Genomic DNA, 13,196 nt, shown 5'->3' with positions numbered 1-13,196 from the left:
ATAGGATTCCAGAAAAATACTATTTAGGATTAGTTTTGCAGATAAAATGTTATATCACCATTTTCTTTTTACTTCAGGATCACTGACGTCACCCTTGCTGATAACCATGTTGATTTCAGTGTTCAGTGGATTTTTGACAGAGAAAAAAAACACTGTACCCTCTATGTACAATGTACATTACCTAAGGTGCATAATAATGCCATGTCACTGTTAGGATGTCCCATAGTTACTAGCATACGGTATATTTGTGCTTTGCTTGACAAATATCTTGGCACACTTGTTTATGAACACAATCTTTCTTTAGGTATACATTGGATTTTCTGTAAAAAATCAAAAATGTTCAGTTACCAGTGGATTATATACCTGAATTAGCAATGATATAGGAAATGAGGAATTATCAGAAGTGGTATAAGTCTGTGGGCAGCTTTTAATCTAAAACTATATGCACACAGATTTTTCGGGGCACTTGTCTAGTTGGTTGCTACCTGTTCATTGCAATTTGGCGACATCCACTATTGTCACCATGAGGCCAGAATATTGTATACTATGGAGTCTTCTGATGAGAATAGAAAATGATAGCACCAATGATGATAGCACCATCGGGCAGCAAAAGAGTTGAATGAGTACATAAATACAAAAGTACCGAAGAGACCTAGGTCAGGTACGTCAGATGCAGGAGCTAGATCTACGCACAGCCACTCATCTATGTTTCTTCTATTTAAAGTTAAACAGAACCGACCTAAACAACCTTCACATTCCAGTCCATTCAACCAGAATTTGGAAGACATGTAGGACACAGCAGGAAATACTAATGCTAAAATTGCACACCAGGACCTGTGCCTTCAGCCTTTGGCTTTACTAAACCTATCCTTGGTTGTGGGCATGGATAGCGTTTCCTGCTGGGTCCTCTATTTCTTACAAATTAGTGGTTGCGACCAAAGTGCCATGAGCAGGAAGAGGCCATGGGTCCCCTCAACTAGACTCACGCTGATTTTTTTCATTCCCCAAAATGATCGGTCACAATTAGTTCAGGTGACAGTGTATTGTGTGCAAAGGTTTCCTCCTAATGTGAATTGCCTCCTCTGTGGTCAACTGCTTTAACATTTCTTTAAAGCTAATGGGAATCGGTTATTAAATAAAGAAAAGTCAGATACTCACCTAAAGAGAGGGAAGGCTCAGTCCTATTGAGCCATCCCTCTCCTCTCCCGGTGTCCCCGGTGCTGCGCTGGCTCCTCCTTTCACATCCCCCGCCGAGGGGACTTCGGAAGTCTTTGGGAGCCGAGTCCTTCTGAAGACAGGCGGAGCACACGCGAGTGCATCATAAAGGGCGCGTGCGCAGTGTAGAGCGGCCCGTCTTTGGGAGCACTCGGGCTCCCGAAGCATTTCCGAAGCCTCCCTTCGGCTGGGAGACAGCAGTATTTGGCCGAAACGGTTGAATACCGCTATGGGGGAGCCAGGACAACAGCGGGGATCAGGAGAGGAGAGGGACCCAGAGCCTCCCTCTCCTTAGGTAAGTATCTGACTTTTTGTTTTAATATGGGTTACCATTCACTTTAAGAGCCCCACTGTGAGCGGGACATCTTCTGCTTCATGTACTCCCTCCCTCTCCATAACACAGAAGAGAGCCAAGAAAGCATATGTGAAATCATTGCTGAGAAAATAATCACCCTCAGTGATTACGAAAGACAGCTAACATGTTCATGTAAGTAAGGAGAACCTATATAGTAAATGGATCCAATGGAATAAAACCAAAAGGCACATTTCATTTGAATAGATTTATTTTCAATAATGTGCAAAATAAAATGTTAGTGTTAATAATAAAACAAGATTAAGAATTAATTAATCCCATCACTGTCAAGGTGGACTACAGTCAGATGTGCAGCGCAGACCTTTATGGATGTAAAGGGATTATTAACACAAAAGTAAGGAAGAAAAGTAAAATTAAATTATTACTTCAATTCAGAAAGTTAGCACATTATATATCTCTTCATCAAATACATTAAAAATGTAGCTTTTCAAAATAAAAGCAGTGCTCTTCAATAAATATATATGTTTTAATTGTTATCTATAGAACACACAACCCCATCAACTCTTTTGGAGCCAAATTCCAAGCCGAACTTCAGTCCACAGTTGCATAACAGTCCTATTGTCACCATGAGGCCAGAATATTGTATACTATGGAGCCTTCTGATGAGAATAGAAAATGATAGCACCACTGCTATATTTATAACATTTGTCCTTTTATCGGGCAGCAAAAAGAGTTGAATGAGTACATAAATACAACACTCAGGCAAAGTACCGAAGAGACCTAGGTCAGGTACGTCAGATGCAGGAGCTAGATCTACGCACAACGAATCATCTATGTTTCTTCTATTCAAACTTAAACCCTTGTTTAGGTGTTAGTTCAGAGTTGAATGTTTCACTGAATAAAGCTTTAAATTACAGAACAGACCTAAAACTTCACATTCCAGTCCGCTCAACCAGAAGTTCAAACACTACATTCCTTATTCTTGTAGCACACTTCTTGTGCACAAAGAGGCGTGGCTTACCAGTACATGAGTATCACAACATGAATAGTAATATGCCTGTGTAGATGGTGAGTATTGCAAACAGCGTTGTAAAAAGGCATACATTTTCTGTATATATTGTGGATCTTGGAATTTTCAGAAATAAGTTATGTTTATCATGTCGCAACCATATGGAGATGTGCAACCTGTATGTGTTTTGGAAATTAAACATAACTGAACTGATATTATCATAGAGACAATCTTTCAAATCCAAATATAGCTCTCACATGTTTAGACTGTATGAATTGCAGCTCCCTTTCATAATAACGTAATTAATTATGAAGAAGTGACTGTTCTTCAATCTTCAGAATGTGGTCACCACTTTCATAACACTAGATTTACAAAAAAAAAAATGATCACAAAGATTCTGGAAATTGGAAGCTCCATTCACTTGAATGGAGTAAATAATCACCACTCCACATTTAGTTCTCCTCAGGAAAAATACTGCCACACAGCCCATTGACTTTTATTGTGACATTGTTTGGCTACAGGTTGGTGTGATGTGCAGTAATGGGGCGAGCAGGTGGTTTAAAAGAAACACCACTGTACTCTATTGTGTCCCATGGCATCCCTTCTAGTGATTCTGATTGCCACGTAATAAATATCACAGTTGTCACTAAGAAGAATCATGGTACTGAAACAGTAACTGGTAATCATGCAAAAATCAGTCATCCCAGATAAAACAGATGATTATTTAAGCTGATCACCACTGCTATACATCTGGCGATGGAAAGTGATGTTACTTCAATATAAGTAATGTTGTTTTTTTGGTAAACAGTCTATTAGCCCATTTAAATAAGCACCCATTTCATATGAATTTCACAGATGTATGATGTGGCTCCCTATCAGGGTGAAGCAATGTTCAATAAAACTGAAGTTTGCCTGATTACCCTTCAGGCAATATTAGATAGAAAATTGTGTGCTTTATGGTGTTCTTGATTAACAAAAGAGAATTGCTGCAAGCATATCTCCCACTTAAAGGAAACGGTACAGACAATAGCTTTGCTTGGTAGGCAGTGTGGAAATTGTAACATTAAAAGTACCATTTTGACTGGTGCCAATTTCAAAGTAAGAAATTATTCTGGCATGTAGAATACACCAGTACATCATTAAGGGTTCTAAACTCATTAAAGATGTATGTACTGATTCCACTGATGTTTAAATTAGTATAGGTTTCAAAATTCTTCCATGAAAACAGTATCTTCCTCCTGTAACTAATGTAAACTTCTATAATGTGTTTCCAAGTCCATGATTGTGATTTTTCCCAATAATGAATGTGGGGCAATTATTGGTTCTTTCTTAATTGTATTCTGCTTTCACTACTAACACAGGCCAGACTGCAGTAGGAGCACACCAATATGATGCTGTCACTTACCTAACCAACAGTTCCAGTCTGAGAGAATCTTTGTATGTTGCAAAATATTCGTGAATTTCCCTTAAAGGATACATTCAGTGATTTAAAAAAAAAAAGTTTTACTCATCTGGGGCTTCTTCCAGTCCATAGAAGTCTGTTAGGTCCTACGGCACGGTTCCGCTCTGAGCCAGGGCTCCGCTTTCCCCTCTGTAAGATCAAGACCTGTGGTCAGATTTTCTGTGCATCTTTGCGCTCCTGATTCTCTCTGCACTGTACAAGTGCAGAGTGCTCCCAGGGACAAGAGCGCGATCACTATAGGCATGCGGCTCATGCAGAAGATCCTGACTTTGCTGCGGCTTGTTATCTTACGGAGAGGAGAGCGGAGGCCTGGCTCAGAACGGAACCACGCCGTGGAACCTAACAGAACTCATGGTGCTGGAAGAAGCCTCAGGCGAATACAACTTTTTTTTAATTGCAGATGTATCCTTTAAAGAAGAACTCTTGTACTTATAGTAAAAAGTAGTTGTAGGGAGGAAATAATATACTTCTATCTCTCTTAAGCATACTGCTGGTGCCTGACCCTCCAGTTCAGTCACCAGAAGGTCTCTACTTCCCTGGCACTGTAGGGATCAAATATGGTCATCACATCCTTCCACTCACAGGAAGAAAAAGTATGGTAAGATGATGGGAGTGGCTATTGTCAGAAACTGTAGGGTTCTTGCAATGGAAATCCTCATTTATTCAGAACCAATATTTCAGCAAAAAGGCTATATACAAAGTCCTCATTTAGATAAGGCATTAAGAAAAAGAAATTCAGTCTAATGAAATGGTTTTGTAGAAGTAATTTAAAGCATCAGCTAAAAGCTTGTCAAACTGCACTCAGCTTCAGTCTGGACTATGGACAGTTTAGGCAAATACGGACTGATTAGCTTGAAATTTTCCAGGTAATTAAGAAAATTAATCTACCGTTTATTCAAGGAATGTCAGAGTGACCAGAGGCAAGGTCAGTACATGTCTGGCATGACTTGAGGGTCTTACGTCAATCATATGATTCAATGACCGATGTATAATTTATGTAACACCTATAATCCACCCACAGCCCACCTACAATGGGATGTGACTAATTGGCTAGGCGTTATCAGTTTTGACTTGCTTCAGGCGGGTCTTAACCACCTTGGCGGTAATGACGAGTTCAGCTTGTCCATTACCGCCGCGGTGGATTGCTCAGCCCCTGGAGGGTCTTTTTAGATACAATTTTCTGTGGGGTGTGTAGCATCACCCCCCCCCCCCCCCCGATCACCGCCGGCCTGCTCTGATCCCCCCCGATTGCCGCCAAATACATGCCCCCCCCCCGGAGCCCGCACCGGTGCAGCCTCTCCATAGCCTGCAGGGGTCGCTACTATGGCGGCGATCGGAACTGCGCATGATGTCATGACCGATCGTCGCCATAGCAACGCCTGAAGCTATGGCAGAAGTCTCGGCCATTGCAGGATCGCGCCCAGGTAAATATCGCCGGCGACGATCGTAGGGAGGGGGGGGGGGCAGTGCGGGGGACTTGGGGTACGGAAAGTGTAGCTAGCGTAGTGCTAGCTACACTAACTTAAAAACATTTTTTTTAAAAAAGCCACCCATGGCCACAATAAATAGAACACCAGGGTGGTTAAGCTAGTGCTTATTGTGAGAGAAATGAAATCACCAATGGCAGTGTTCATAATTTCTCAGCGAATGCCCATTTAACTCAGACACGAGACAGCACCACTATATAATTCAATAATACAGAACACAGATTAAGATAATTTATGCATGTTAATTTTCACATGTTAATTTATGTGTTCAATTAGTGCAAAACGAAAATGAAATGGTTCTTACGGATGCTTAATGTTTTAGAATCACAAGTTAAAGTACAGTCAGCAAAAAATTAATATATGAAGTAAAGTGGTAGTTGAAGGCCCTATGAAAATGCGACAAATCAACCCCAAAGTCGCTTTATGGAAATATGTGTTTTTGGTTCTTACTTATGGAGACTTTATGGTTTGCTACTTGTAGCTCACAGTCTGCTCTGATTCAATAAAATAAGCTTGTGGCCAGTGCTTATATCGGATCTCTCTGACACGTAGGCCACTAACTGAAATGTGCTCGATTATAACACACATGATTTATGTAATGTACAGCAAAATAAAGTCTTTGTCCAGTGAACAATCTGTTAATTATGCAACAAGCAAAATATTAGCATATCAGATTGGTAAAGTGAAATGTGTAGTAAATTAATAATAGGAAGTTACATATTTAAAAGAGAATGCTCCATATCACCGAATAACCTTTGTTGGTAAAAGTATTACTAATTGTTTGTTTTTTCTCTTAGAGCCAGCTCACACAAACTGGATGGATCAAAAACTGATTCGTGAACATGGGATCCTTTTACATCCTTTAAGATCAGTGCCATTATAGTCCACTAAATGGACCGTTGTTAATGCCAATAGGGCCGCATTGTTCACTTGCTGCTTAGTTTTTGGTGTCCATGCACTCCTTTGACTTCTGGGCAATTTATGGTGCTTGCATGGTACAGACAGTCACTCAGTAGTGCTATTCTGCTACTCTACTAAAGTACACCTTATAGAAAGTTGAGAATAACTATCACTTTAGGTTTGTATTATGACCCTTGGTCATACAGATACCTGTCAGCATTCACAAAGTCTACAACTGACACTTTTGATTGGATGCAGGTACTACAAACTGCCTGCAAACACTGTTATTAGGACTTTCTTATATAGGCTTTTATATTTTGCATTTGATTTGTATTTCTCAAACACTTTTGGTTGACCTCAAATGCAAAATTAGTATTCTAAGTTGAGCCTTATAGGGCAGTGCAAACCTGTGTTTTTATTTTGTTTTACCTGCCCTGTGGTCCATTTCTATAAACTCAGTATGTCCTATTATTCTGTGTTTTAAAGTGCTGTTCTGATTGCACACTGGTTTTTGATTGAACTCGATGGTCTTTTTTCAAACCAAATAATTATGTAACTGGACTGAATTCAATGAGTGGCTTTGCCAAATGCTCTTTAAAAGCAAATAAAAAGTGTATTCATATACAAAGTATGCATCCACAAAAGCCTTTTTATCCCAAACCTTTTTTCAGTGCCTTAGTATCACCTCAAATCTTGTGCCTTCAATAAATAATAAAATTCGAGGTAGCAATAAGGAGCTACTCTCTGCCTCTTCCTACTCTCCTTAAGCCAGTGAGAGTAACATTATTGACAGTTGAGGCACTCTGACTATTTTGTAGGTAACAGAAAGGAGTAGAACAGAATTTTAAGACAGAGACTTAAAGTGACTCCGAGCTCATCTAAAAAATAAAAGTTGTACTCACCAGGGGCTTTCTCCAGCCCAGTGCTGGTCGGGAGGTCCCACGCCGGCGTCCTGGCTCCTCTCCTTCTCCCCGCTCCGGAATGGCTGGCAGGCCGCAGCCCGGGCAACACTCTCCCGAGTGTCGGGCTGCTTCTTCCGCATATGACGCGGATTACGTCACACGCCGGCCGCCTCGCGTCATCACGGCGGCCGGCGTGAAAGTACTGCGCATGCGCGATTAAAGCGCGCATGCGCAGTACTTTCACGCCGGCCGCCGTGATGACGCGAGGCGGCCGGCGTGTGACGTAATCCGCGTCATATGCGGAAGAAGCAGCCCGACACTCGGGAGAGTGTCGCCCGGGCTGCGGCCTGCCAGCCATTCCGGAGCGGGGAGAAGGAGAGGAGCCAGGACGCCGGCGTGGGACCTCCCGACCAGCACTGGGCTGGAGAAAGCCCCTGGTGAGTACAACTTTTATTTTTTAGATGAGCTCGGAGTCCCTTTAAAGCCCTGAGATCAGCGCTGGTCCAAGATTGGTCCGACTTGCACAAGCCCACACTTTAGTAGTATTTTTACAGTATAAATAAAGGCATTTCTAGGTGCACCTTGTAGTACCTGCAACTAATAGTGTTACAGACATTATGAATCCTGGCAAATTTGCCTTAGAGGCCACACATTCAGAAGGAAGCTAACACAAAGTACAGGTTCTTGTAAACGATGAAGTAAAAAAACTTAAGCCCTGATGCATGCAACTTATTTCAAGAATCATAACTTCTCATCTAATTTTCACCTCACTTACATGTTTAATATTTAACACACAAGAAGTAAAAATGTCACTCATCCAGGTTGTTAACTATAGTTAGATACAGTAGAGTCCAGGTTATCTGGGGCTTAAGTAGCCAAGACTCTCAAGTAACCGTCAACTAGCTGGGGGCCATGCCTCGTTCCCTCAATCTCACTTATGCAGAGTATCACACAGAGGAAAAGATATACCAGACTTGCTTTAATCATGCGTGTTTTACTGCACATGGCAAAATGCCCACAATTTGACTGGTTGTTTGCGTTTGTGTTTTCCACACAAGTTTTTTCCATGACTTCCATTTCGTTTTCCAAAACACAGAGAATTCTTATTTCCGTGTGTTTCTAAATTACGCATTGTCAACTGTGCTCCTAGCCTAATGGGAATTGAAAAGGTCTTATACAGATAAGGTGCAAATTAACAGAAATGATAACTTATAAAAAAAATGCTTAGCGTGTCATGGCCGAGCCATCACTGCCGAGAATCTAGCATGTGCACAGCCTTCCTGATGTGTTGCTGAGAGATCATCTCTGCCGAGAGCATTGTTCTCCACTGTACCCCTTCCACCAGAAACAACTCTATTGGGCGCTGCACCATCATCCCTTCTCCATAGTAACAGAATGTGTTACCAGGCTGTTGCCTTGGAATGTGTCTGTACAACACGTGGCCCAGAACTATTGCCCAAGAAATCGAGTCCTGATCCCTTTGGCTGATAATTCTTTGTGCATGTGTACGCACGTTTAGTTTGTAGTCTTTGATAAGCCTCGATGTGCCTCTTACATGCCTTTATTCAGCGTTATGAAGTAAGAGCCATTGGTTGCTTATCCATCGGACACAGGTCTCAAGATCGCTTGTAAAAATATTGCTTTCAGTGCTGAAAAGCAAAAGCCTCGGCTTTGTTGGCCATCTGAGGCAATCCCAGTATCTGCTTTGAAAGGGTCTTCAACCAAGCCTAAAAAAAATGCAGTTGCTTCTTGGACATACTAATTAAACTTATTTGCCAGCATTAGTGCAAATAAAATGTTGGTCAGTAGACACTAATGGCACTATCTGGCAATTTACATCTTAAGAAACAGCACACATTTGTGGTCAGTGTAAATGGTACACATTTCCTTCACACAATTGTTAACTTAACATGGCTCATAAAAATAATAGGTAACATTTTGCTAGTCAAATTAAAACATAAAAAGTAGGTAAATTGTTGCTGGTTAAATTAAAACACTATCGGCAGTTAATATTACCATTACTGTACATAACAATTTGATAATGAATTTTTGACTAAAATTCAATATATGCATTGATACTGTAAATGACTCTTTTGCAAATAACAGCCACTATCATCGTCAGCCAGCTGATGTCTTCCACATCTACAGGCGACCATTTTCTTCTCCCATATCTTTCTCCTGTATTGCCTCAAGGCCTCTCTTGGATTTTGCATCTGCCGCAGCACTTGTAGCTTTACTTAGACCACTGGACAAACAAGCCTGCTGGATCTGTCTCATGTTTTCCATGGCTTCATTTTTGGCATTCTTCAACAAATCCCCCTGGCCCTAAATGAAAACAAAAACAAAGGACCAATAAATTTCATGGACAAATAATTCATGACGATGATCCTTTCTTGTTTATAAAGAAATGGGAAATGTATTGTATTATTTCATGTATGAACTTTATTAAGCAAAATCAGCTGATTTTACTTTGCGGAAATGTCAATTCACTAAGGCTGTTAATGCATGGAAAACTTAAACTACCGACTAGTGAGGTAAATTACAGACTTTTGAGGTAAATACTTAAAGAGAACCCGAAGGGGGGTTTGAAGAATATTATCTGCATACAGAGGCTGGATCTGCCTATACAGCCCAGCCTCTGTTGCTATCCCAAACCCCCCTAAGGTCCCCCTGCATTCTGCAATCCCTCATAAATCACAGCCACGCTGCTGACAAACAGCTTGTCAGAGCTGGCTGTGTTTATCTCTATAGTGTCAGTCTGCTGCTCTCCCCGCCTCCTGCAGAACTCCAGTCCTGCCTGCATCCCTTCCCTCCCTGCTGATTGGAGGGAAGGGACGGGGGCAGGGACCGGAGCTATGCAGGAGGCGGGGGAGCAGCTGAGACTGACACTACAGATGTAAACACAGCCTCACAGCACGGCTGTGATTTATGAGGGATTGCAGAGTGCAGGGGGACCTTAGTGGGGTTTGGGAAAGCAACAGAGGCTGGGCTGTATAGGCAGATCCAGCCTCTGTATGCAGATAACATTCTTTAAACACATCTCGGGTTCTCTTTAATGAATGCCAATTCACAAAGACTAGAGCGTGTGGTAAAACAAAGTGAGATGTTCTGTATTTATCTCCAGCCTGGAGCTGTTGGTAACTAACAGCCATTCAATAACGTTATAGAAGGGTGGAAACAGAGCAGAGAAAAGTTAAAAACGAATTAAACTAATCAGGAAAATAATAAAATTAATAATAAAAACATGTCCCTCTAATTTCACAATATTATTATGTAGTTATTAAAAATAGTTAATAAGATACTAATGATTTTGAGCTGATACAAATGTAATGTACATTTTTTTTGCAGCTTGGACTTGTCCGTATAATTTAAAAAACTGCTGTCTGTGTCACAACTTTCATTCATTTTCCCTGCACTGCAATAATCCATCAAATACAAAAAAAAATGCAGCTTGATTCCCTAAAATACTGAATGAGATACTGCATGAGGTAAACATTTTTGTGAATTGTCATGCAGTTTTTCTGTAAATTACCGAACTATTACCGCATGTGTGAAAATCTTAGGGAATCTGGAATAAAAGTCTAAAATACCGCATGAGGTAAATTACAGAACAATACATTTTTACCAAACGTGTCTTCGTGAATGGAAGCCATTATGTTTTTCCCCTCCTAAAACTAAGTAAGATGCTACCTACTACCCTTTTTATCAATTTCTAGGCAGATGGTTTTTTTCTAATGTTGTTAGAATTTGTCTCAATTTAATCTGAATTTAGAATTCAGTGGGTCCTAAATCCAAAAGAATATTGAAAGTTGAGGGGCAACTAGGAGAAGAAAGAGTCTGTGCATTGCTCTGATTAGAGGTAATAGAGGATACTTGTATGCATCACAGGAAGGAAGATGCTGCGAAGTGAGATCTCCACTCAGCTGGTTGGTGAAATGTATTATGGTTAAAAATACACGTGGTGCACAGTTTTCTAGAGAACTAGCATTGGTGGGGTTGTTAGTGTGAGTGGTCCTGTGAATGGAGACGTTTGTATGCTGTTTTCTTGTTGAGTCTCTTCGCAACACTGTAACAGGGGTTATGGATTATCCCACTAAATCCTATTTGTACAACTTAAGCGTTGCTGTAAACCGAGATGTGTAAAGTTATCCATATACTTTATAATATTCTTAATAGATTAGATGTTAGAAAAATATAAAATCTACCAAAACTCTACAAAAAAGTGAGGATCAAGGCATAACTGATCAAAAATGTATAGGAAAGGGCCATTATTTATCTGGGGTGGGGAAGTGAGCAGCACATAGTTGTTGGCCACAAAGCTTTGCACTGCATTGGACAGTACAAAGCTTGCAACTACAACATTCCAAACAGTATTCAAAGTTCTTCTGAAACCTGACTGATATCCAGAGGCACAAAGTGGCTACACTATGGATATACAGTGGGATGCAAATGTTTGGGCAACGTTGTTAATCGTCATGATTTTCCTGTATAAATTGTTGGTTGTTATGATAAAAGTTGTCAGTTAAATATATCATATAGGAGACACACACAGGGATATTTGAGAAGTGAAATAAAGTTTATTGCATTGACAGAAAGTGTGCAATAATTGTTTAAATAAAATTATGTCATTTTATTGATTCCAAAACCTTTAGAACGAATTATTGGAACTCAAATTGGCTTGGTAAGCTGATTTACATACACAGATGAATCCAATTATAAGAAAGAGTATTTAAGGGGGTCAATTGCAAGTTTCCCTCCTCTTTTAAATTTCTCTGAAGAGTAGCAACATGGGGGTCTCATAACAACTCTCAAATGACCTGAAGACAAAGATTGTTCACCATCATGGTTTAGGGGAAGGATAGAGAAAGCTGTCTCAGATATTTCAGCTGTCCACAGTTAGGAACATATTGAGGAAATGGAAGAAAACAGGCTCAGTTCTAGTTAAGGCTTGAAGAGGCAGACCAAGAAAAAACTCAGATAAACAGACGTGACGAATGGTGAGAACAGTCAGAGTCAACCCACAGACCAGCACCAAAGACCTACAACATCATCTTGCTGCAGATGGAGTCACTGTGCATCGTTCAACCATTCAGTGCACTTTAAACAAGGAGATGCTGTATGCAGAGGAAGTCTTTTCTCTGCCCACAGCACAAACGGAGCCGCTTGAGGTATGCTAAAGCACATTTGGACAAGTCAGCTTTTTTGTTGTACCCAAATTTATGCACCTGCCTAATTTTGTTTAAACATCTATTGCACACTTTCTGTAAATCCAATAAACTTAAATTTCACTTCTCAAATATCACTGTGTGTGTCTCCTATATGATATATTTAAGTGACTTTTTTATCGTAACAACCAACGATTTATACAGGAAAATCATGACAATTAACAAGGTTGCTCAAACTTTCGCATCCCACTGTATAAGCAACCGAGTTCCAGTCTTGGAAATATCAATAATTTACTCAGTGGAGTCCACTTCAGTTTCATGTCAAAGCCACCCTGGATTTTTGCAACTCCTGTTAGGCGGATTTAAAGTGTATAACATGTGAGTTTCATCTATTTTTTATTATATGTTACAACAGGGGATTAATATTTTCGGATTCATTTTATTTTTAAGATTTATGGTCCAGTTTAAACTAGTATGTTCAGTCAGTGCATCCTTTCTTATTTTCTTTCTGTTGAACCACGTAATTAAATAGAGAAGTAAATACAATTTCAATGAAAGTTATTAAATATTCAGTTACTAGACAATATAACCAAATGCTGTTTAATAGACTCTAGAGTACTGCATTTCACAAACTGGACAGCGATGAGAGACACAAATTAGAAGCATGTTTCCTCCTCAGAGACTGAATGTTTCTACTGCCAAATGACTACATCAGCAATGAGATCTTGATTATTAACCATTGT

The 13,196-nt window shown here is 40.2% G+C and overlaps 1 protein-coding gene across 2 annotated transcripts in view; it reads right to left on the bottom strand.

The window, feature by feature from the left end:
- Positions 1 to 7,759: 7,759 nt before the first annotated feature.
- PLCL1 (phospholipase C like 1 (inactive)) overlaps positions 7,760 to 13,196 on the bottom strand; it is a 373,846-nt gene continuing 368,409 nt past the window's right edge. For both annotated transcript variants that reach the window (XM_068245079.1, XM_068245080.1), the window contains exon 6: positions 7,760 to 9,613. In XM_068245079.1, coding sequence (XP_068101180.1) covers positions 9,431 to 9,613 — 183 coding nt within the window. In that variant the 3' untranslated portion in view covers positions 7,760 to 9,430. The remainder of the gene's footprint in view (positions 9,614 to 13,196) is intronic.

This window comes from Hyperolius riggenbachi, chromosome 7 (genome assembly GCF_040937935.1).
Source record: "Hyperolius riggenbachi isolate aHypRig1 chromosome 7, aHypRig1.pri, whole genome shotgun sequence".
NCBI classification, from domain to species: Eukaryota; Metazoa; Chordata; class Amphibia; order Anura; family Hyperoliidae; genus Hyperolius; species Hyperolius riggenbachi.
This window is presented reverse-complemented; position numbering and strand designations above follow the sequence as displayed.